The following is a 25,120-nucleotide window of genomic DNA, read 5'->3' on the forward strand; positions in this document are numbered from 1 at the left end:
CACACTCTTGTGTGCAGGGAGCGTGCACCTAGTTAGCCGAGTTGCCGGGGACGCGGTGGTTTGCCGCCCCACGCTGCGTCCCCATTGCCATGACACCCGGGCCCGTTACTTCTATCGCTGCCTGTCTTTAGCAGGCGCGGGGGCTGTTTACTCCCGGCGTCCTGTGATTGGGTCCTGCTGCTGTCAGGCTCCCCTCCCCAATCAGCTGCTGGGGTGGGAGATCTGGCAACATTTAAAGGGCTCAGCTCGCTCCTGAGGTGGCCAGTGTGTGTTTGGTCTTCAGCGGCACACGGGCTACCTGTATGTGATTCCCTGGTTTGACTCGCTTGCTTCCGACCTGACTATGCCTTCGTCTGACCCCTTGTACTGCGTCCTCTCCTGTTGCCGACCCGGATTGCCTGACCTGCCTCATTGTATGTTTCCCTGTATTTGTCTGTAGTCTGATTCTGCCCGCATCCCTAGCCGGTCTACAGACTGTCGCCCTAGGGCCTAGCCTAGGGGAACAGGATGCCCTGTGAATCATGTGATCTCTCCTGTCGGCTCCGCCCTCTGTGACAGCTGCCTGCTCCGCTCTGCAGGGCGCCTGTGCCGATACATTGTATTCAGATCCTGCGCAGCGGCGTCACGCCCCCAGTCAGAGGAGGAAGAGCGCGACACAAGTCGGATCAGACCATGTGGAGCAATGGGGACACACAGCTTTGCAGTGGAGCTGCAGACACAAAACGGTGGATTCTTAATCACCACTATTGGTAAAGGTTGTTTTATATTTCGGATGCAATGGCGCAATAGCTGAAGTGAATGTACAAGTATACACACCGCAGGGCGATAGGGGGAGTGAAAACGCAGGATTTTAAAACGAATTATTTTTAATGGTTTCATTCTCATTTGCGATGTTTTCACGCACTTCAGTCTGCGCCATTGTTTTCAGTGAGGCCGGCAGCAGTAGCAGCACCGCCCCATTGGCATCAATGGGAGGAGATCGCGAAAGAGCTTTGGAATCCCCCATTGCAGGGAGACAGAGGGGGTGCAGCTACAGGGGATCTCTTACATATCTCCCCATATTTGGAGAGGTAGGGGGCGGGGCTAGAGGGCTTTCCCAGGGCTTCCCATTCTATAACAAGAGAAAGCTGGATGCAGCTCTTTGTGTGACTGGAGTACAAGCTACCAAACATTCTATAGACGTTACATAAAGTTGTACAGAAGTCGTTGCCTACGTGGCGCCCCACCAGTAGGGTATAATAAGGGCGATAATTGGGTGGAGGCACGTTGCTCCACTTATCACAAGAGCTAATGAGCTAACCGAAGTCCGGAGCCCCGGCCGTCGCCAGCGCCGCTGAGACCCGCAGTTTGAGGCCTGGCTTGTTGTTGCACAGCGGCTCCGACCGGGATCAGATTGCTCCAGGAAGCCTCGGCTCCGGTGTCGGATGTTCCTTCTCAGGATCTGTGGAAATCTGCAGGTCACATGATTAGCCAGAAGAACGCGGCACGTGTAGGACAGCTTGGGGTGTGAGCAGAGCGGGACTGTAGAACCTGCAAGGAGGAAAGCAGTAAGGAAAGTCCAAGAGATCCAGTAAATGTGGCTCCAGGGGCCCCTCCGCTGCCCTACTCAACTCATGGAGGTCGGCCCAACCCGATAGTAATGTATGAGGGGGCTCATGGCTCTCCATGATGGCAGATGTCGGGGGAGAGAAGGATCGGGCAGAGCGGTTTCAGCTGTCTGATCCTTTTAATGTTGGGAAATGAGCAACTGCCAGAGGGGTCTTTAGGGGGACGGAGGGGTTTGGAGGGAGGGGTCTGTGGGGGGTCATAGGGGTATTTAGGAGGACGGAGGGGTCTGCGGGGGGACAGAGGGGTCTTTAGGAGGACAGAGAAGTTGGGGGGAGGGACGGAGGGGAGACGAGTCTGTCAGCAGGTTAGTCCCTTCACTACATACATAGGTATGTTGGTCTGCACTGAACATGTATGTATACGGAGGTGCTGGATGAGGTAGCTGTTGGCCGACGGCTATCTACAATGTACGGGCCGCCTCAGTTCACCTGCTTCTGGGTGACAATACGGCCGTATCACAGGACGCTCCCCGACACATCCTCTACTCCGTCCTCCTTGCTACTCAGCTCTGCTCTTTATAGTATCCGGGCGTCCAGGTCACGCAGACCGCGGAATGGTAACTGTCCCCGCATTCATCCCTGATCCCCTATTTGGGAAGGTTGAGTACTGGCCTCTTGGGGGCGCCGTATACTTTATTCTCTATCCACAATCACTGCTCACGGCGACCATGGCTTCCCCTTGTTCCTATTGATCGGACTCGTGGCTCCGGCTCGCAGGATGCAGAGAGTTGGATTAAATTAGGATTTTTCCAGCTGCCAAATTCTCTGATTGAATTAATTAAAGGGAGGAGGAGGAGGAGGAGGAGGAGGCGATCACCGCGGGATCTCCGCGCACATTGTGTTATTGACAGGCGCAGTAGAAATATCGCTGAATGGAGCTGAGAGCGCGAGGGTCCACAGGGCCCATCATCCAGCACACCCCGATGCTTACAGCAGCGCAGAGGATTTCAGCAGAAGAGGTTGCTGATCCTCAGGGGAGCCATAAGGGGCAAAAGGGGCATCGCTAGTGAACGCAGGCGGAGCGCTCAGGGATCATTCCAGCCGCCTCCACCCACAATGAACAGACAGCTGTTGGTAAATGAATGGCGGCCTGGTTACACGGCGGATCCGTGGTTCAGTTTTCTGCATGCCGATACTGAATGATGAACAAGAAACGAATGAATCCCCCATTCATCTGCATTGAGGTATTCAGATGAGCGTGTTTTTACCGCAAACAATTACGCGGCATGTCCCATAATGCACTGCAGTAGGCCATTTGAGCATCTAAATGACGGAGCAGGACCCCCGCAGAACAGAGGATGTCAGGAGGGGAGTGTGCTGGTCCTGTGTTACATGGTGGAAGGAGCAGGACCCCCGCAGCACAGAGGATGTCAGGAGGGGAGTGTGCTGGTCCTGTGTTACATGGTGGTAGGAGCAGGACCTCCGCAGCACAGAGGATGTCAGGAGGGGAGTGTGCTGGTCCTGTGTTACATGGTGGTAGGAGCAGGACCTCCGCAGCACAGAGGATGTCAGGAGGGGAGTATGCTGGTCCTGTGTTACATGGTGGGAGGAGCAGGACCCCCGCAGCACAGAGGATGTCAGGAGGGGAGTGTGCTGGTCCTGTGTTACATTTAGGAAGAAGCAGGACCCCCGCAGCACAGAGGATGTCAGGAGGGGAGTGTGCTGGTCCTGTGTTACATTGTGGTAGGAGCAGGACCCCCGCAGCGCAGAGGATGTCTGGAGGGGAGTGTGCTGGTCCTGTGTTACATGGTGGAAGGAGCAGGACTCCCGCAGCACAGAGGATGTCTGGAGGGGAGTGTGCTGGTCCTGTTACATTGTGGTAGGAGCAGGACCTCCGCAGCACAGAGGATGTCAGGAGGGGAGTGTGCTGGTCCTGTGTTACATGGTGGGAGGAGCAGGACCCCCGCAGCACAGAGGATGTCAGGAGGGGAATGTGCTGGTCCTGTGTTACATGGTGGTAGGAGCAGGACCTCCGCAGCACAGAGGATGTCAGGAGGGGAGTGTGCTGGTCCTGTGTTACATGGTGGTAGGAGCAGGACCCCCGCAGCACAGAGGATGTCAGGAGGGGAGTGTGCTGGTCCTGTGTTACATGGTGGAAGGAGCAGGACTCCCGCAGCACAGAGGATGTCAGGAGGGGAGTGTGCTGGTCCTGTGTTACATGGTGGAAGGAGCAGGACTCCCGCAGCACAGAGGATGTCAGGAGGGGAGTGTGCTGGTCCTGTGTTACATGGTGGTAGGAGCAGGACCCCCGCAGCACAGAGGATGTCAGGAGGGGAGTGTGCTGGTCCTGTGTTACATGGTGGGAGGAGCAGGACCCCCGCAGCACAGAGGATGTCAGGAGCGCAGTGTGTCAATCTCGTGGGAGGTCACAGACTGAGAGTTACATGGGGAAGGAGCAGCACAGAGGATTTTATAATTGTTTTCATCTTCAACTGAGATATTAAATCTTTAAGGACCTTTTTTTTTTTTTTTCATTTTCTGCCTTTCATCCCCCCATTTATCCATTCGTGACGCCGTTTGAGGGTGTTTTTTGCGGGTCGAGTTGTATTTTTTAGTAGTAATATTTAATGTACTGAAAAACGTTTTACAAATTCTAAGTGGATCGAAATGGAAAAAAGTGAAATTCCGCCATCTTTGGGTGCGCCTTGTTTCTACGCTGTACACGCTGCAGCACAGATGGCCTGATGACTCCTCCATGGGTCGGGGCGGTTACATTCATACATAGTTTGCTGGATTACCTTTATTTTATTTATTATTTTCTGGCAGCCAGAACTTCTTTTATTTTTTCGTTGACACAGTTGTCACTTTTTGCGGGCCGTCCGACGTTCGCCGTGCGGGGTCAGTAATGCACTACTCTGATATATCGGACGTTTATGGACGCAGCGATACCAAATATGGTTTTTGTTTTATTATTCATTTGGTAAAAGGTTTTTTTTTTTGTTTTTTTTTTTTACTTTTATTACTTAGTTTTTTGTTTTTTTTAATTAGTAAAACTTTTTCAAATTAATTTTCACACTTTTTTCTAGTTTCCAAAATAAGAACTTGTGATTCTTTGATGGCCTGCAGTATCATGTAATGCCGCGGCTTCTCAGAGCTGTTGTGGGAGGGTGTTAGCTGTTAGACACAGCCGACCCTGGCGGTGTATGGAGTGGGATCGGCCTGCGATCCCCCATCGTACACACCCCGAAGCTGCAGGACATGGGACTGTAGGGCTAAGGAGGAGTTTGATGAGGTGTAAAGAAATCCGCTGTGGATTTCACAGCGATTCTCCATGTGTGACTTTTGGATTTTGTTGCAGTTCGGACGCGGATTTCTGTACTGCCCAGGATGAGCGCGCGGCTTGTTGTAGGATACATGCAGACCCCATCCACATGTACTAGAGTGTATTACGGAGCTGCCGTGTGCCATCTGCACCACAAGTCGCCACGTCTGACCCCCTAAACCCGGTGTAGATCTCCGTCGCTCCCTATTGGATTCACTTTACACCACCCTCAGACTCCGCTACTTATCTTCCAGGCTGATAACAGCTCACAACAGCTCCTGCTTGTCTGCTGTCCGGCGCTCACTCAGTCCTACCCCTGGCCCGGTACGAGGACGTGGGCTTCATCAGACCCCATAATATGGCCTAATATAGGGGCTTCCACATGGTCGGGGCGTCACCATCACTTTCATGTCACAGACCCCAGAGATTTCCTTTCTGGAAACCGTCTCATCATTTGGTGAGCGCAGATGGGCGCAGGGGATGCATGGAGGGGCGAGCTGCGGGCCAGGCCATAGAAGATACCAGAATGTGACAAGCCCCCTAGTGCTCTGACAGCCGGCTCTGCTTGCTGGGAGTGAAGCTGGCCATGTGCTGATCTCACAGGCGCCAGGCGTGCCCCTCCCATGTGGCGACCTTAGACTGCTGGATCTCGGCGGGACGCCACTCTTTTACTGGCCACATTAATGGCTGGTGAAAAATTATTGCTAGCTGCGAGGAAGCAACCCAACAAGCCCTGCAGTCACTCCGTCCGCAGCTGATGAGTCTGTGACCCCTGCCACCCTCCACCGTGCTCCAGCGCGCTGCACAGACTCCGCAGGGGTGGGGAGGTCAGGGGGCACAGGCTGATTACAACCGCAGCTTCCAGGGCGCTGCGGACGGAGTGAGTTCACTGCCTGAGGTCCACTACAGGGAACACTGGTAATACTGCAGCCACCATGGCGGACACTATTACTGCTGGGGTGATTGTGGGGGACACTATTACTGTTGGGGCCATTAAGGGGGACACTATTACTGCTGGGGTGAGTGTGGGGGACACTATTAATACTGGGGCCACTATGGGGTCACTATTACTGCTGGGGTGATTGTGGGGGACACTATTACTACTGGGGCTATTAAGGGGGTCACTATTACTGCTGGGGTGATTGTGGGGGACACTTACTACTGGGGCCATTAAGGGGGTCACTATTACTGCTGGGGTGAGTGTGGGGGACACTATTACTACTGGGGCCATTAAGGGGGTCACTATTACTGCTGGGGTGATTGTGGGGGACACTATTACTACTGGGGCCATTAAGGGGGACGCCTAATATTCTGTCACTGCAGACAAGTCCCAGTGCTTCCTAATGGATGGGGTATCTTGTGCCTTACACTTCCAAAGCCTGTAAGAAAAGGCGGAGGGTTGCAATTTGACACTTCGGCTCAGGCAGCTTAAAAGCTTGTGGCCCCCCCTGGTGACACCAGTTATTACAGCTGTTTGTAATGACAGTTCCCCTCACTGACAGCAAGCAGAGATCCAGAAAATGGGGAGAAATTGATGCATGAAGTTAATCGGGTAGTTATAGAACTTGGACTTATTTGACTAAACTGTAGCAGCCCTTCATACGCGACATTAGAGGTTGGGAGCGATCGGCCCATAATTGTCCTTTACATGGAGGGAGATGAGCGGCGCCAAGATAGAAGAATCTGGGTGATAAGTGGGCTGCCCACCAAATCAGATTCTCAGGATTGGGCGGTATTTGTTCGTGTCCATACTTGTCCCTGAGCCGTCATCCCGTCCCCGTAATTATGCCAAATGACTCTATACATGCACGGACTGCCACTTTATTGGCGCTGGAACTGATCGTCTGCTGTTATACCATCCGTGTCGGAGGAACGGCGAGTTGTGCGTTCAGACACGTTAGTTGGAGCTCCAGCGTTGTATTCAGCTGACTGTGCAGCCTGTTGGTCAGAACGATTCCTGACATCCTCCTCCGACCCCTTTCAGTGAGGAGTTGTTTCCGTCCGCAGGATCCTCTTTTACTGGATGTTTTCCTTGATCGCGCCATTCTCTGTATACTCTCCACACCGTTACATGAGAAAACTCCCCGCAGTAGGCAGTGAGACCCCGGCTAGTCCAGCACCGATGACCGGCCTCGTTGGAAGTCGCTCCGATCGCTGGATTTTCCCATCTAATGTGGATTCACACTAAAACTGATCCGCGGAAAACTTGTCACGTGATTTTATGCCGCATTACGGGTTCCATACAGGGAAGCGCCAATGTGAGAAGGACGAGGGCTGCAATAAAGGGCCGGGGGGGTATTTGTTGGTGGGTTCAACCAGCTATCATATGATGTATATGGCTGTGTGGTGATCCGGCGGCTCTTCAGATGTCCAGAACATTCTGCAGCCATCGGATCGGCGTCCGCCCCTCTGGCCTTCGCCTCCTGTTGTTTGCCCAGCTCTGGTTTATTAATAATAAAGCCCCCGTCCGCCGCCCGCACGGTCCTGGCACAGACAGGAATAGATGGTGGCGCTGTAAGGGTTAATCGGCCCTTATTTAACTGTAAGACGTCATTAGTCTCGGAGTGGATGGCAGCCTTGGGAAGAGCAGCGCTATTCCCGCTCGCACGGCGCAGCTGGCGGATCTCCGCAGCGAGGCTCCGGAATGCTTTCTGTGTCTTAGAGCTCCAAGAAAGAAGTGAGGGAAGGATGGAGGCCGGCGGTGCCAGAGCCCAGCTGCCGGCGGGGGGATGAGTCACGCAGGAATCTGAGCCCATCGCCCTGCGCACTTCTTCTTCATTTCACATCTTCTAGTTTTCTAAACTCCACTCTGTTTTTCTTCTGTGTTAAAAAAAAACAAAAACCAGGCGAATCACCCAAGGAAAACCCGTACGAAGATGTGGACCTGAAGGGGCGCCACTTGGCCCGCAAGTCCCAGCTGTCACCCGACAGTTCAAAGCCGCCTGCCAGCAGGATGCTGAGGACGTCAGACAGGAAGTACACGACGCCCACACAGGTAGGTAGAGGGCCGGGGACCAGGTACCCCACAACCTCGGCTGTGTATTTGGGGGATGGGTTTCCTAGGGACAGTCCCCTACAGGAAGTAGTCGGTCAGCCCCTTAAAGGGCTCCTCTAGTCTCATGGCAGTAATCGGCGTAGACTGGGAGGTTCTGCAGCTGTCTAACAGACTTCATGTTTCCTTCCTTCTGCACTTGCTGTCAGGCTTGATGACCGGCGGAACTCATGTGGACCAGCAATGCCGACCCTACAGGGGCCGTCCTATAAGATGTAGCAAAAGTATATTAGTAGATGAGTTATTATGGGGTTCAGATATTAGACCGTATTCTATGTCACCAGTCGTACGCGGTCAGTGCGCCGGCGGCTGCTCCTTGTACCGTATTCTACGTCACCAGTCGTACGCGGTCAGTGCGCCGGCGGCTGCTCCTTATACCGTATTCCATGTCACCAGTCGTACGTGCTCAGTGCGCCGGCGGCTGCTTCTTATACCGTATTCCATGTCACCAGTCGTATGCGGTCAGTGCGCCGGCGGCTGCTTCTTATACCGTATTCCATGTCACTAGTCGTACGTGGTCAGTGCGCCGGCGGCTGCTCCTTATACCGTATTCTACGTCACCAGTCGTATGCGGTCAGTGCGCCGGCGGCTGCTCCTTATACCGTATTCCATGTCACCAGTCGTACGTGCTCAGTGCGCCGGCGGCTGCTTCTTATACCGTATTCCATGTCACCAGTCGTATGCGGTCAGTGCGCCGGCGGCTGCTTCTTATACCGTATTCCATGTCACTAGTCGTACGTGGTCAGTGCGCCGGCGGCTGCTCCTTATACCGTATTCTACGTCACCAGTCGTACGCAGTCAGTGCGCCGGCGGCTGCTTCTTATACCGTATTCCATGTCACCAGTCGTACGCGGTCAGTGTGCCGGCGGCTGCTCCTCATACCGTATTCTGTCACCAGTCGTACGCGGTCAGTGCGCCGGCGGCTGCTCCTTATACCGTACTCCATGTCACCAGTCGTATGCGGTCAGTGCGCCGGCGGCTGCTCCTTATACCGTATTCTACGTCACCAGTCGTACGCGGTCAGTGCGCCGGCGGCAGCTCCTTATACCGTATTCTATGTCACCAGTCGTACGCGGTCAGTGCGCCGGCGGCTGCTCCTTATACCGTATTCTATGTCACCAGTCGTACGCGGTCAGTGCGCCGGCGGCTGCTCCTTATACCGTATTCTACGTCACCAGTCGTACGCGGTCAGTGCGCCGGCGGCTGCTCCTTATACCGTATTCTACGTCACCAGTCGTACGCGGTCAGTGCGCCGGCGGCAGCTCCTTATACCGTATTCCACGTCACCAGTCGTACGCGGTCAGAGCGCCGGCGGCTGCTCCTTATACCGTATTCCACGTCACCAGTCGTACGCGGTCAGAGCGCCGGCGGCTGCTCCTTATACCGTATTCTATGTCACCAGTCGTACGCGGTCAGTGCGCCGGCGGCTGCTTCTTATACCGTATTCTACGTCACCAGTCGTACGCGGTCAGTGCGCCGGCGGCTGCTCCTTATACCGTATTCTACGTCACCAGTCGTACGCGGTCAGTGCGCCGGCGGCTGCTCCTTATACCGTATTCTACGTCACCAGTCGTACGCGGTCAGTGTGCCGGCGGCTGCTCCTTATACCGTATTCTACGTCACCAGTCGTACGCGGTCAGTGCGCCGGCGGCTGCTCCTTATACCGTATTCTATGTCACCACTCGTACGCGGTCAGTGCGCCGGCGGCTGCTCCTTATACCGTATTCTACGTCACCAGTCGTACGCGGTCAGTGCGCCGGCGGCTGCTTCTTATACCGTATTCTACGTCACCAGTCGTACGCGGTCAGTGCGCCGGCGGCTGCTCCTTATACCGTATTCTACGTCACCAGTCGTACGCGGTCAGTGCGCCGGCGGCTGCTCCTTATACCGTATTCTATGTCACCACTCGTACGCGGTCAGTGCGCCGGCGGCTGCTCCTTATACCGTATTCTACGTCACCAGTCGTACGCGGTCAGTGCGCCGGCGGCTGCTCCTTATACTGTATTCTATGTCACCAGTCGTACGCGGTCAGTGCGCCGGCGGCTGCTCCTTATACCGTATTCTACATCACCAGTCGTACGCGGTCAGTGCGCCGGCGGCAGCTCCTTATACCGTATTCTATGTCACCAGTCATACGCGGTCAGTGCGCCGGCGGCTGCTCCTTATACCGTACTCTGTCACCAGTCGTACGCGGTCAGTGCGCCGGCGGCTGCTCCTTATACCGTATTCTATGTCACCACTCGTACGCGGTCAGTGCGCCGGCGGCTGCTCCTTATACCGTATTCTATGTCACCACTCGTACGCGGTCAGTGCGCCGGCGGCTGCTCCTTATACCGTATTCTACGTCACCAGTCGTACGCGGTCAGTGCGCCGGCGGCTGCTCCTTATACTGTATTCTATGTCACCAGTCGTACGCGGTCAGTGCGCCGGCGGCTGCTCCTTATACCGTATTCTACATCACCAGTCGTACGCGGTCAGTGCGCCGGCGGCAGCTCCTTATACCGTATTCTATGTCACCAGTCGTACGCGGTCAGTGCGCCGGCGGCTGCTCCTTATACCGTATTCTATGTCACCAGTCATACGCGGTCAGTGCGCCGGCGGCTGCTCCTTATACCGTACTCTGTCACCAGTCGTACGCGGTCAGTGCGCCGGCGGCTGCTCCTTATACCGTATTCTACGTCACCAGTCGTACGCGGTCAGTGCGCCGGCGGCTGCTCCTTATACCGTATTCTATGTCACCACTCGTACGCGGTCAGTGCGCCGGCGGCTGCTCCTTATACCGTATTCTACGTCACCAGTCGTACGCGGTCAGTGCGCCGGCGGCTGCTCCTTATACCGTATTCTATGTCACCAGTCGTATGCGGTCAGTGCGCCGGCGGCTGCTCCTTATACCGTATTCTATGTCACCAGTCGTACGCGGTCAGTGTGCCGGCGGCTGCTCCTTATACCGTATTCTACGTCACCAGTCGTACGCGGTCAGTGCGCCGGCGGCTGCACCTTATACCGTATTCTACGTCACCAGTCGTACGCGGTCAGTGCGCCGGCGGCTGCTCCTTATACCGTATTCTATGTCACCAGTCATACGCGGTCAGTGCGCCGGCGGCTGCTCCTTATACCGTACTCCGTCACCAGTCGTACGCGGTCAGTGCGCCGGCGGCTGCTCCTTATACCGTATTCTACGTCACCAGTCGTACGCGGTCAGTGCGCCGGCGGCTGCTCCTTATACCGTATTCTACATCACCAGTCGTACGCGGTCAGTGCGCCGGCGGCTGCTCCTTATACCGTATTCTACGTCACCAGTCGTACGCGGTCAGTGCGCCGGCGGCTGCTCCTTATACCGTATTCTATGTCACCAGTCATACGCGGTCAGTGCGCCGGCGGCTGCTCCTTATACCGTACTCTGTCACCAGTCGTACGCGGTCAGTGCGCCGGCGGCTGCTCCTTATACTGTATTCTACGTTACCAGTCTTACGCGGTCAGTGCGCCGGCGGCTGCTCCTTATACCGTATTCTACGTCACCAGTCGTACGCGGTCAGTGCGCCGGCGGCTGCTCCTTATACCGTTTTCTACGTCACCAGTCGTACGCGGTCAGTGCGCCGGCGGCTGCTCCTTATACCGTATTCTATGTCACCACTCGTACGCGGTCAGTGCGCCGGCGGCTGCTCCTTATACCGTATTCTATGTCACCAGTCATACGCGGTCAGTGCGCCGGCGGCTGCTCCTTATACCGTACTCCGTCACCAGTCGTACGCGGTCAGTGCGCCGGCGGCTGCTCCTTATACCGTATTCTACGTCACCAGTCGTACGCGGTCAGTGCGCCGGCGGCTGCTCCTTATACCGTATTCTACATCACCAGTCGTACGCGGTCAGTGCGCCGGCGGCTGCTCCTTATACCGTATTCTATGTCAACAGTCATACGCGGTCAGTGCGCCGGCGGCTGCTCCTTATACCGTATTCTATGTCACCAGTCATACGCGGTCAGTGCGCCGGCGGCTGCTCCTTATACCGTATTCTATGTCACCAGTCGTACGCGGTCAGTGCGCCGGCGGCTGCTCCTTATACTGTATTCTACGTTACCAGTCTTACGCGGTCAGTGCGCCGGCGGCTGCTCCTTATACCGTATTCTACGTCACCAGTCGTACGCGGTCAGTGCGCCGGCGGCTGCTCCTTATACCGTTTTCTACGTCACCAGTCGTACGCGGTCAGTGCGCCGGCGGCTGCTCCTTATACCGTATTCTACGTCACCACTCGTACGCGGTCAGTGCGCCGGCGGCTGCTCCTTATACCGTATTCTATGTCACCAGTCATACGCGGTCAGTGCGCCGGCGGCTGCTCCTTATACCGTACTCCGTCACCAGTCGTACGCGGTCAGTGCCCCGGCGGCTGCTCCTTATACCGTATTCTACGTCACCAGTCGTACGCGGTCAGTGTGTCGGCGGCTGCTCCTTATACCGTATTCTACGTCACCAGTCGTACGCGGTCAGTGCGCCGGCGGCTGCTCCTTATACCGTATTCTACGTCACCAGTCGTACGCGGTCAGTGTGCCGGCGGCTGCTCCTTATACCGTTTTCTACGTCACCAGTCGTACGCGGTCAGTGCGCCGGCGGCTGCTCCTTATACCGTACTCTGTCACCAGTCGTACGCGGTCAGTGCGCCGGCGGCTGCTCCTTATACCGTATTCTATGTCACCAGTCGTACGCGGTCAGTGCGCCGGCGGCTGCTCCTTATACCGTACTCTGTCACCAGTCGTACGCGGTCAGTGCGCCGGCGGCTGCTCCTTATACTGTATTCTACGTTACCAGTCTTACGCGGTCAGTGCGCCGGCGGCTGCTCCTTATACCGTATTCTACGTCACCAGTCGTACGCGGTCAGTGCGCCGGCGGCTGCTCCTTATACCGTTTTCTACGTCACCAGTCGTACGCGGTCAGTGCGCCGGCGGCTGCTCCTTATACCGTATTCTATGTCACCACTCGTACGCGGTCAGTGCGCCGGCGGCTGCTCCTTATACCGTATTCTATGTCACCAGTCATACGCGGTCAGTGCGCCGGCGGCTGCTCTTTATACCGTACTCCGTCACCAGTCGTACGCGGTCAGTGCGCCGGCGGCTGCTCCTTATACCGTATTCTACGTCACCAGTTGTACGCGGTCAGTGTGCCGGCGGCTGCTCCTTATACCGTATTCTACGTCACCAGTCGTACGCGGTCAGTGCGCCGGCGGCTGCTCCTTATACCGTATTCTACGTCACCAGTCGTACGCGGTCAGTGTGCCGGCGGCTGCTCCTTATACCGTTTTCTACGTCACCAGTCGTACGCGGTCAGTGCGCCGGCGGCTGCTCCTTATACCGTATTCTATGTCACCAGTCGTACGCGGTCAGTGCGCCGGCGGCTGCTCCTTATACCGTATTCTATGTCACCAGTCATACGCAGTCAGTGCGCCGGCGGCTGCTCCTTATACCGTACTCCGTCACCAGTCGTACGCGGTCAGTGCGCCGGCGGCTGCTCCTTATACCGTATTCTACGTCACCAGTCGTACGCGGTCAGTGTGCCGGCGGCTGCTCCTTATACCGTATTCTACGTCACCAGTCGAACGCGGTCAGTGCGCCGGCGGCTGCTCCTTATACCGTATTCTACGTCACCAGTCATATGCGGTCAGTGCGCCGGCGGCTGCTCCTTATACCGTATTCTATGTCACCAGTCGTACGCGGTCAGTGCGCCGGCGGCTGCTCCTTATACCGTATTCTACGTCACCAGTCATATGCAGTCAGTGCGCCGGCGGCTGCTCCTTATACCGTATTCTACGTCACCAGTCGTACGCGGTCAGTGCGCCGGCGGCTGCTCCTTATACCGTATTCTATGTCACCAGTCGTACGCGGTCAGTGCGCCGGCGGCTGCTCCTTATACCGTATTCTACGTCACCAGTCGTACGCGGTCAGTGCGCCGGCGGCTGCTCCTTATACCGTATTCTATGTCACCAGTCGTACGCGGTCAGTGCGCCGGCGGCTGCTCCTTATACCGTATTCTACGTCACCAGTCGTACGCGGTCAGTGCGCCGGCGGCAGCTCCTTATACCGTATTCTACGTCACCAGTCGTACGCGGTCAGTGCGCCGGCGGCTGCTCCTTATACCGTATTCTACGTCACCAGTCGTACGCGGTCAGTGCGCCGGCGGCAGCTCCTTATACCGTATTCTACGTCACCAGTCGTACGCGGTCAGTGCGCCGGCGGCTGCTCCTTATACCGTATTCTACGTCACCAGTCGTACGCGGTCAGTGCGCCGGCGGCTGCTCCTTATACCGTATTCTATGTCACCAGTCGTACGCAGTCAGTGCGCCGGCGGCTGCTCCTTATACCGTATTCTACGTCACCAGTCGTACGCGGTCAGTGCGCCGGCGGCTGCTCCTTATACCGTATTCTACGTCACCAGTCGTACGCGGTCAGTGCGCCGGCGGCTGCTCCTTATACCGTATTCTATGTCACCACTCGTACGCGGTCAGTGCGCCGGCGGCTGCTCCTTATACCGTATTCTATGTCACCAGTCATACGCGGTCAGTGCGCCGGCGGCTGCTCCTTATACCGTACTCTGTCACCAGTCGTACGCGGTCAGTGCGCCGGCGGCTGCTCCTTATACCGTATTCTACGTCACCAGTCGTACGCGGTCAGTGCGCCGGCGGCTGCTCCTTATACCGTATTCTACGTCACCAGTGGTACGCGGTCAGTGTGCCGGCGGCTGCTCCTTATACCGTATTCTACGTCACCAGTCGTACGCGGTCAGTGCGCCGGCGGCTGCTCCTTAGACCGTATTCTATGTCACCAGTCGTACGCAGTCAGTGCGCCGGCGGCTGCTCCTTATACCGTATTCTACGTCACCAGTCGTACGCGGTCAGTGCGCTGGCGGCGGCTCCTTATACCGTATTCTACGTCACCAGTCGTACGCGGTCAGTGTGCCGGCGGCTGCTCCTTATACCGTATTCTACGTCACCAGTCGTACGCGGTCAGTGCGCCGGCGGCTGCTCCTTATACCGTATTCTACGTCACCAGTCGTACGCGGTCAGTGCGCCGGCGGCTGCTCCTTATACCGTATTCTACGTCACCAGTCGTACGCGGTCAGTGCGCCGGCGGCTGCTCCTTATACCGTATTCTACGTCACCAGTCGTACGCGGTCAGTGCCCCGGCGGCTGCTCCTTATACCGTATTCTACGTCACCAGTCGTACGCGGTCAGTGCGCCGGCGGCTGCTCCTTATACCGTATTCTACGTCACCAGTCGTACGCGGTCAGTGCGCCGGCGGCTGCTCCTTATACCGTATTCTACGTCACCAGTCGTACGCGGTCAGTGCGCCGGCGGCTGCTCCTTATACCGTATTCTACGTCACCAGTCGTACGCGGTCAGTGTGCCGGCGGCTGCTCCTTATACCGTATTCTACGTCACCAGTCGTACGCGGTCAGTGCGCCGGCGGCTGCTCCTTATACCGTATTCTACGTCACCAGTCATATGCGGTCAGTGCGCCGGCGGCTGCTCCTTATACCGTATTCTACGTCACCAGTCGTACGCGGTCAGTGCGCCGGCGGCTGCTCCTTATACCGTATTCTACGTCACCAGTCATATGCGGTCAGTGCGCCGGCGGCTGCTCCTTGTACCGTATTCTACGTCACCAGTCGTACGCGGTCAGTGCGCCGGCGGCTGCTCCTTATACCGTATTCTACGTCACCAGTCATATGCAGTCAGTGCGCCGGCGGCTGCTCCTTATACCGTATTCTACGTCACCAGTCGTACGCGGTCAGTGCGCCGGCGGCTGCTCCTTATACCGTATTCTATGTCACCAGTCGTACGCGGTCAGTGCGCCGGCGGCTGCTCCTTATACCGTATTCTACGTCACCAGTCGTACGCGGTCAGTGCGCCGGCGGCTGCTCCTTATACCGTATTCTATGTCACCAGTCGTACGCGGTCAGTGCGCCGGCGGCTGCTCCTTATACCGTATTCTACGTCACCAGTCGTACGCGGTCAGTGCGCCGGCGGCTGCTCCTTATACCGTATTCTACGTCACCAGTCGTACGCGGTCAGTGCGCCGGCGGCAGCTCCTTATACCGTATTCTACGTCACCAGTCGTACGCGGTCAGTGCGCCGGCGGCTGCTCCTTATACCGTATTCTATGTCACCAGTCGTACGCGGTCAGTGCGCCGGCGGCTGCTCCTTATACCGTATTCTACGTCACCAGTCGTACGCGGTCAGTGCGCCGGCGGCTGCTCCTTATACCGTATTCTACGTTACCAGTCTTATGCGGTCAGTGCGCCGGCGGCTGCTCCTTATACCGTATTCTACGTCACCAGTCGTATGCGGTCAGTGCGCCGGCGACTGCTCCTTATACCGTATTCTACGTTACCAGTCTTATGCGGTCAGTGCGCCGGCGGCTGCTCCTTGTACTGTATTCTACGTCACCAGTCGTACGCGGTCAGTGCGCCGGCGGCTGCTCCTTATACCGTATTCTACGTCACCAGTCGTACGCGGTCAGTTCGCCGGCGGCTGCTCCTTATACCGTATTCTGCGTCACCAGTCATACGCGGTCAGTGCGCCGGCGGCTGCTCCTTATACCGTATTCTACGTCACCAGTCGTACGCGGTCAGTGCGCCGGCGGCTGCTCCTTATACCGTATTCTACGTCACCAGTCGTACGCGGTCAGTGCCCCGGCGGCTGCTCCTTATACCGTATTCTACGTCACCAGTCGTACGCGGTCAGTGCGCCGGCGGCTGCTCCTTATACCGTATTCTACGTCACCAGTCGTACGCGGTCAGTGCGCCGGCGGCTGCTCCTTATACCGTATTCTACGTCACCAGTCGTACGCGGTCAGTGCGCCGGCGGCTGCTCCTTATACCGTATTCTACGTCACCAGTCGTACGCGGTCAGTGTGCCGGCGGCTGCTCCTTATACCGTATTCTACGTCACCAGTCGTACGCGGTCAGTGCGCCGGCGGCTGCTCCTTATACCGTATTCTACGTCACCAGTCATATGCGGTCAGTGCGCCGGCGGCTGCTCCTTATACCGTATTCTACGTCACCAGTCGTACGCGGTCAGTGCGCCGGCGGCTGCTCCTTATACCGTATTCTACGTCACCAGTCATATGCGGTCAGTGCGCCGGCGGCTGCTCCTTGTACCGTATTCTACGTCACCAGTCATATGCAGTCAGTGCGCCGGCGGCTGCTCCTTATACCGTATTCTACGTCACCAGTCGTACGCGGTCAGTGCGCCGGCGGCTGCTCCTTATACCGTATTCTATGTCACCAGTCGTACGCGGTCAGTGCGCCGGCGGCTGCTCCTTATACCGTATTCTACGTCACCAGTCGTACGCGGTCAGTGCGCCGGCGGCTGCTCCTTATACCGTATTCTATGTCACCAGTCGTACGCGGTCAGTGCGCCGGCGGCTGCTCCTTATACCGTATTCTACGTCACCAGTCGTACGCGGTCAGTGCGCCGGCGGCTGCTCCTTATACCGTATTCTACGTCACCAGTCGTACGCGGTCAGTGCGCCGGCGGCAGCTCCTTATACCGTATTCTACGTCACCAGTCGTACGCGGTCAGTGCGCCGGCGGCTGCTCCTTATACCGTATTCTATGTCACCAGTCGTACGCGGTCAGTGCGCCGGCGGCTGCTCCTTATACCGTATTCTACGTCACCAGTCGTACGCGGTCAGTGCGCCGGCGGCTGCTCCTTATACCGTATTCTACGTTACCAGTCTTATGCGGTCAGTGCGCCGGCGGCTGCTCCTTATACCGTATTCTACGTCACCAGTCGTATGCGGTCAGTGCGCCGGCGACTGCTCCTTATACCGTATTCTACGTTACCAGTCTTATGCGGTCAGTGCGCCGGCGGCTGCTCCTTGTACTGTATTCTACGTCACCAGTCGTACGCGGTCAGTGCGCCGGCGGCTGCTCCTTATACCGTATTCTACGTCACCAGTCGTACGCGGTCAGTTCGCCGGCGGCTGCTCCTTATACCGTATTCTGCGTCACCAGTCATACGCGGTCAGTGCGCCGGCGGCTGCTCCTTATACCGTATTCTACGTCACCAGTCGTACGCGGTCAGTGCGCCGGCGGCTGCTCCTTATACCGTATTCTACGTTACCAGTCTTATGCGGTCAGTGCGCCGGCGGCTGCTCCTTATACCGTATTCTACGTCACCAGTCGTATGCGGTCAGTGCGCCGGCGACTGCTCCTTATACCGTATTCTACGTTACCAGTCTTATGCGGTCAGTGCGCCGGCGGCTGCTCCTTGTACTGTATTCTACGTCACCAGTCGTACGCGGTCAGTGCGCCGGCGGCTGCTCCTTATACCGTATTCTACGTCACCAGTCGTACGCGGTCAGTGCGCCGGCGGCTGTTCCTTATACCGTATTCTACGTCACCAGTCGTACGCGGTCAGTGTGCCGGCGGCTGCTCCTTATACCGTATTCTACGTCACCAGTCGTATGCGGTCAGTGCGCCGGCGGCTGCTCCTTATACCGTATTCTACGTCACCAGTCGTACGCGGTCAGTGCGCCGGCGGCTGCTCCTTATACCGTATTCTATGTCACCAGTCGTACGCGGTCAGTGCGCCGGCGGCTGCTCCTTATACCGTATTCTACGTCACCAGTCGTACGCGGTCAGTGCGCCGGCGGCTGCTCCTTATACCGTATTCTATGTCACCAGTCGTACGCGGTCAGTGCGCCGGCGGCTGCTCCTTATACCGTATTCTACGTCACCAGTCGTACGCGGTCAGTGCGCCGGCGGCTGCTCCTTATACCGTATTCTACGTCACCAGTCGTACGCGGTCAGTGCGCCGGCGGCAGCTCCTTATACCGTATTCTACGTCACCAGTCGTACGCGGTCAGTGCGCCGGCGGCTGCTCCTTATACCGTATTCTACGTCACCAGTCGTACGCGGTCAGTGCGCCGGCGGCTGCTCCTTATACCGTATTCTACGTTACCAGTCTTATGCGGTCAGTGCGCCGGCGGCTGCTCCTTATACCGTATTCTACGTCACCAGTCGTATGCGGTCAGTGCGCCGGCGACTGCTCCTTATACCGTATTCTACGTTACCAGTCTTATGCGGTCAGTGCGCCGGCGGCTGCTCCTTGTACTGTATTCTACGTCACCAGTCGTACGCGGTCAGTGCGCCGGCGGCTGCTCCTTATACCGTATTCTACGTCACCAGTCGTACGCGGTCAGTTCGCCGGCGGCTGCTCCTTATACCGTATTCTGCGTCACCAGTCATACGCGGTCAGTGCGCCGGCGGCTGCTCCTTATACCGTATTCTACGTCACCAGTCGTACGCGGTCAGTGCGCCGGCGGCTGCTCCTTATACCGTATTCTACGTTACCAGTCTTATGCGGTCAGTGCGCCGGCGGCTGCTCCTTATACCGTATTCTACGTCACCAGTCGTATGCGGTCAGTGCGCCGGCGACTGCTCCTTATACCGTATTCTACGTTACCAGTCTTATGCGGTCAGTGCGCCGGCGGCTGCTCCTTGTACTGTATTCTACGTCACCAGTCGTACGCGGTCAGTGCGCCGGCGGCTGCTCCTTATACCGTATTCTACGTCACCAGTCGTACGCGGTCAGTGCGCCGGCGGCTGTTCCTTATACCGTATTCTACGTCACCAGTCGTACGCGGTCAGTGTGCCGGCGGCTGCTCCTTATACCGTATTCTACGTCACCAGTCGTATGCGGTCAGTGCGCCGGCGGCTGCTCCTTATACCGTATTCTACGTCACCAGTCGTACGCGGTCAGTGCGCTGGCGGCAGCTCCTTATACCGTATTCTACGTCACCAGTCGTACGCGGTCAGTGCGCCGGGTGCTGCTCCTTAGACCGTATTCTACATCACCAGTCGTACGCGGTCAGTGCGCCGGCGGCTGCTCCTTATACCGTATTCTACGTCACCAGTCGTACGCGGTCAGTGTGCCGGCGGCTGCTCCTTATACCGTATTCTATGTCACCAGTCGTACGCGGTCAGTGTGCCGGCGGCTGCTCCTTATACCGTATTCTACGTCACCAGTCGTACGCGGTCAGTGCGCCGGCGGCTGCTCCTTATAACGTATTCTGTCTCCAGTCGTACGCGGTCAGTGCGCCGGCGGCTGCTCCTCATACCGTATTCTACGTCACCAGTCGTACGCGGTCAGTGTGCCGGCGGCTGCTCCTCATACCGTATTCTGTCACCAGTCGTACGCGGTCAGTGCGCCGGCGGCTGCTCCTTATACCGTATTCTACGTCACCAGTCGCACGCGGTCAGTGCGCCGGCGGCTGCTCCTTATACCGTATTCTACGTCACCAGTCGTACGCGGTCAGTGCGCCGGCGGCTGCTCCTTATACCGTATTCTACGTCACCAGTCGTACGCGGTCAGTGCGCCGGCGGCTGCTCCTTATACCGTATTCTACGTCACCAGTCGTACGCGGTCAGTGTGCCGGCGGCTGCTCCTTATACCGTATTCTACGTCACCAGTCGTACGCGGTCAGTGTGCCGGCGGCTGCTCCTTATACCGTATTCTACGTCACCAGTCGTACGCGGCTGCTGGTTACTTACAGCATCACAGAGTCACCAGTCCGTATCGTGGGATTATAAAACGCTCATGCAAATACAGTAAACTGACATTTATGACCTCTATGACGCTTTACTGTGGTGGTTGCCATGGCAACAAGAATTTAATCCTCCATTCTTTACACTGCAGCCAGCATTCAGAAGACGCAGCAGAATATTATAAAATGACCCTCTTAATTTCTTGTAGCTGAAGCGTTTACACCCCCCTTAACCCCTTATTCCGAGACATCTCACTGCTTGCTGCGTTGTTACTCTCGAGGTACTTCAAAAGTGAGATTTTCCAAGGATGAACAAGTGTTGGGTCCTCCTGTCCCTGAAGCAATCCCAAGAGCGCCCGGTTTTCGCCCTGCGCTTCACAGCGTAAGCTCTCCTTCTCTAATGTCTGCCTTCTTCATTTTAGATGATGCCTAAGAGCAGTAGCCATTCACTGCGAGTCGGCAATTCCACAGAGAGGAAAGGTCATCGTATGGCTCGTCTGCCGAAGCGGCACAGCCACGACGACATGCTGCGCCTGGCACAGCTGACCATCCCGCCCTCCCCCTCCAGCCTGAATGAAGACAGCCTCAGCACTGCCAGCGAGCTCCTGACACGTAGGGCTCGGCGAATCCCCAAGGTAAGCTCCTGATGGACAACACATGATTGGCGTCTATCCCAGCATCCATAGGGTATAATACATGGTCAGCCATTAAAGGAGTTGTCCAGTAGTAAACTATTCATGGCCTATTAGCAGGATAGGCCATCAGTAGTAGATAAGCAGGGGTCTGCGCACAGGACCCTCACCAATCAGCTGTTCACCAAGCCAGTATGCTTGTCCACTAAGCTAATTTCTGCAGGAAGCAAACAGCTCCGTTCTCACTGCAGTGGGCAGGCTTGGTATTACAGGCAAAGCTCCCATTCATGTCACCCCTGCATTGAGAACGGAGCTGCCTGCCTCCTGCAGATATCAGTTAGTACATATGCGTACTGGCCTCCTAAGCAGCTGATAAGTGGGTATCCTAGTTAGCAGATCCCTGCTAATCTAATATAGATGGCCTATCCTAAAGATAGTCTGGACACCCCCTTTAAGTTTTGACATAACTGAGATGATGGCTGACGGTTCCCGACGTTTGACTCTGATATTGCCATATGTCATTCATTCTGGAGGATTGTAAGGTTGGTTATTGCTGTCTTGCAGCTTGTACAGAGGATCAACTCCATCTACAGCGCCAAACGTGGCAAGAAAAGGTTGAAGAAGCTTTCCATGTCCAACGTGGAGACGGCGTCGCTGCGAGGTAGCGAATCATGTGACCGTGATACAATGTATCGACCCGTTTCCTGATTTCTGCCTTTAACACAAACAGAATATTTCAGTAATTAAAGAGACAATTCAGTGAGATGTTGATAATTAACAATTCTTTCTTTGTCCAGATGACAACAGCGAAAGTGAAAGCGACTCAGATGACCGATTCAAAGGTGAGCAGCCAATCTGTGGCTTTAGGCCTCTTGTATACTGGCTACAAATCATCGCTACAGAACGCATCTATGTGGAGCTGATGGTTTCCAATGGGTTCTCTCAGGCTACAAAGCATCTCCTGTGAAGGGACCCGTGTGAACCATCAGCCTCACATCCATGCATTCTGTAGCGATGATTATGTAGCCCGTGTGGAGGAGGCCTTACACTGCGGGGAGCACAGCACAATGGACTAAACCTAAGACTGCCTCAGGGCTCACGTCCACTACCGTGTTTTCACCGCCTACTACGCGTGCGTTTTATGGACACGTGATACATGATGAATGGAGTCGATAAAAGTCAGTGGAATGTAATGAATCCTTGCACATGTGCGTGTACACTGCGTATCAATACGCACGAGAAAGACATTGCAGCGTCATCTCCATACATTTGTATAGGCTGCGTTTGAAAAGCTGTCTATACGCAATACATTACATATGGGCGGCGTTTTCATATGCACCCCGCTTTGTTTTATACAAAAAAGAGTCACACTGTGCATGTGATACGCAGGAGTGTGCGGTGCAGGCGCAGCCATACGCAGCCTCTCCCAGCAGAGCCGATGTTTACAAATCGGTAACTTACTGCAGAGAGACCCGCAGCGCTTTACGCATACGCCCGTGGACATGAGCTCTAATATGCAGTGCAGCTGTGTGGTAGTCATTGACCGGCACTGTGTATTAACTCCTTAACGACTGCCGATAGGCCTTTTGACGACTTGTATCGGCGACCAATGTATAAAGAGAGATCGCGGGACGACCTCTCTTCATACAGCCCGGGCACCAGCTGTTTATACAGCTAACACCCGCAAGCAATAGCTGCAATCAGCCACGTGGCTATTAACCCTTTAAATGGCGCTGTCAATTCTGACAGTGGCATGTAAATCCCCCGAACGATGTTCCTTGCGTGAGATCACAGGAAGCCGTACTGGTGTCATGGCAGCCGAGGTCCTTCTGAAAGGTCGCAGGGCTGCCTTAGCAGACTACCTATCAAGCCGTCCCTGTGGGGTGGCTTCATAGACTGCCTGTCAGATTGCAGTATGATGTAATGCTATGACAGAAATGCACTTTTTCTGTCACTCTGTCTCCCAGGAAAAATGCAATAAAAAGTGGTCAAAAAGTCATATGTATTCCGATGTAAACTACAGGACGTCCCGCAAAAAATGAGCCCTCATACAACTACGTCGATGGAAAAATAAAAAAGTTATTCCGTGCAGAAGATGGCGGCAGAAAATACTAAAAAAAATTAAATGTCTTTCAAAAAAAATATAAGTAGTACAACAACAAAAAAACTATACAGGTTTGGTATCGTAGTAATCGCACTGACCCACAGAATAAAGTTATCAGGTCACTTTTGTTGCAATTTGTGCGCCGTAGAAACAAAACGCACTGAAAGATGGTGGAATGTCGTTTTTTATTTTTGTTTTACTCGATTTAAAAATTTTTAAAAAGTTTTTCAGTACATTAAATAGCACCATTGAAAAATACAACTCGTCCTGCAAAAAACAACCCACAGACAGCGACGTCGATGGAGAAATAAAGGAGTTATGATTTTTAAAAGAAGGGAGGAAAAAACGGCAATGGAAAAAAAAAAAGGTCCGGATCATTAAGGGGTTAAAGAAACACAACTTTAAAGCATCGGCCAGTGAAGAATAGTAATGATTCTAAAAGTGGTTTATAGATAATATTTAACCCATTAAGGACCAGGCGCGGTAAATATATGGCACCTGGTCCTGGTCTTAAAACCTCGCCAATAGTAAAATTAGGGACAGGTTTTAAGCCTCCTGCTCTGCAATCAATTAGAGGCAGAACAGGTTATCAGCTGTTAGTGACAGCTAATTACCAGGAGGAGAAGGCAGGAGGGGTATTTAACCCTTCCTGCCTTTTCCTTCCCCGAGTACACAGCGCTCATTGAGCACTGTGTACTAGAAAGTGAAAGTGTATCTTCCACTGTGGGAGTCGGGGGGGGGGGGGTGTCATGTGACCGCCGGGATTGCCTACTACAACAGAGCTGGAGTGTCATACTCGACCCTGGCCAACTCGGCCAGTGACTAATGTCACTGCAAGGGTTGTTTTTCCCTTTAACTGGGGCTCCTATGGATGCCCAGCTACAGTCAGAAACTGTCAAATAAAAAAATTAAAAAAAAAGAATGTCCCCCAGAGGTCTTATATGACGTCATGGGGGACATAGATAGTAAAAAACATAATTACATACACAAATAAAACAAAATTACAGAATTAAACAACAATATATACATAAGAAAGAAAATAACACCAAGCCGACAAAACCGTACATACTATATATCAAAATGTTTGAAACAAATAGGGAAACCCATTCCCATGCTTTATTTTAGCATAAATATACTAAATAAAAAAAACTATAACTATTTAAAAAATCATTTTTTTTAGCATTTTACCCCCAATAAAACTTAAAAACGGAAAATAAAGTCATTGAAAAAGATATTTTAAAAATCGCCCTATATGTCATGGAAAAAAAAACGCAGAAAAATAATTTTGGTAGCTTAAGGAAACAAAACCGCCACATGGGTAAAATCCCTAAAAAGTGTCTGGTCCTTAAGGTACAAAACAGCCTGGTCCTTAAGGGGTTAACCTCTAAATCCTCTGTAAGGGTGCATTCAGGCGATCGATATCGGCTCAGTTTTTCCGGGAACGTAGCTCTGCCCCCGTTCCGCCCCCTCCCATTGCAAATAGTGGCCATGGGCAGAGAGGGAGTGGAGAGGAGGCGGGAGCTCAGTGCACTGTTCCCGGCTCTTCCAGCTTCCTCCCCCTGCAGAGAGGGACACTGTATATCGGATGGGCGTGAAAACCCAGCTGATATACCATCATCTGAATGCACACTAATAGTGGAAAGATATGGATGTGTCATTAGTAATCTGCAGTATCATGACTGTCAACATTTGCTGACTTTTTGCCATTGTGTCTCATTTCAGCACACACCCAGCGCCTAGTTCTCATCCAGTCCCTGCTGAATAGAGCCCCCAGCTACCGAACACTGGAGCTGGAGCTGATTGAGTGGCAGGAAAGGGAGCTGTTTGAGTATTTTGTGGTAGTGTCTATGAAGAAAAAACCTTCGAAAAACACCTACACTCCCGAGGTCACATATCAATTTCCCAAGGTATGTATGTACAAGAAT

The 25,120-nt window shown here is 54.8% G+C and overlaps 1 protein-coding gene across 4 annotated transcripts in view; it reads left to right on the top strand.

Annotated features, from left to right (window-relative positions):
• The window catches only part of DENND2B (DENN domain containing 2B), a 219,049-nt gene that overhangs the window by 149,649 nt on the left and 44,280 nt on the right, over positions 1–25,120 (top strand). For 3 of the 4 annotated variants that reach the window (XR_010787191.1, XM_066583667.1, XM_066583666.1), the window contains 5 exons: positions 7,716–7,864; positions 20,882–21,094; positions 21,656–21,752; positions 21,889–21,933; positions 24,918–25,102. Coding sequence is in view for 3 of the 4 variants with exons in the window: in XM_066583667.1 (XP_066439764.1) it covers positions 7,716–7,864; positions 20,882–21,094; positions 21,656–21,752; positions 21,889–21,933; positions 24,918–25,102 (689 nt within the window). In the remaining variant the exon portion in view is untranslated. Of the gene's footprint in view, positions 1–648; positions 750–7,715; positions 7,865–20,881; positions 21,095–21,655; positions 21,753–21,888; positions 21,934–24,917; positions 25,103–25,120 lie in introns of those variants that run through there. The other variant, XM_066583668.1, reaches the window with a different exon arrangement.

The sequence above is a fragment of the Eleutherodactylus coqui genome, chromosome 11 (genome assembly GCF_035609145.1).
Source record: "Eleutherodactylus coqui strain aEleCoq1 chromosome 11, aEleCoq1.hap1, whole genome shotgun sequence".
Taxonomy (NCBI): Eukaryota; Metazoa; Chordata; class Amphibia; order Anura; family Eleutherodactylidae; genus Eleutherodactylus; species Eleutherodactylus coqui.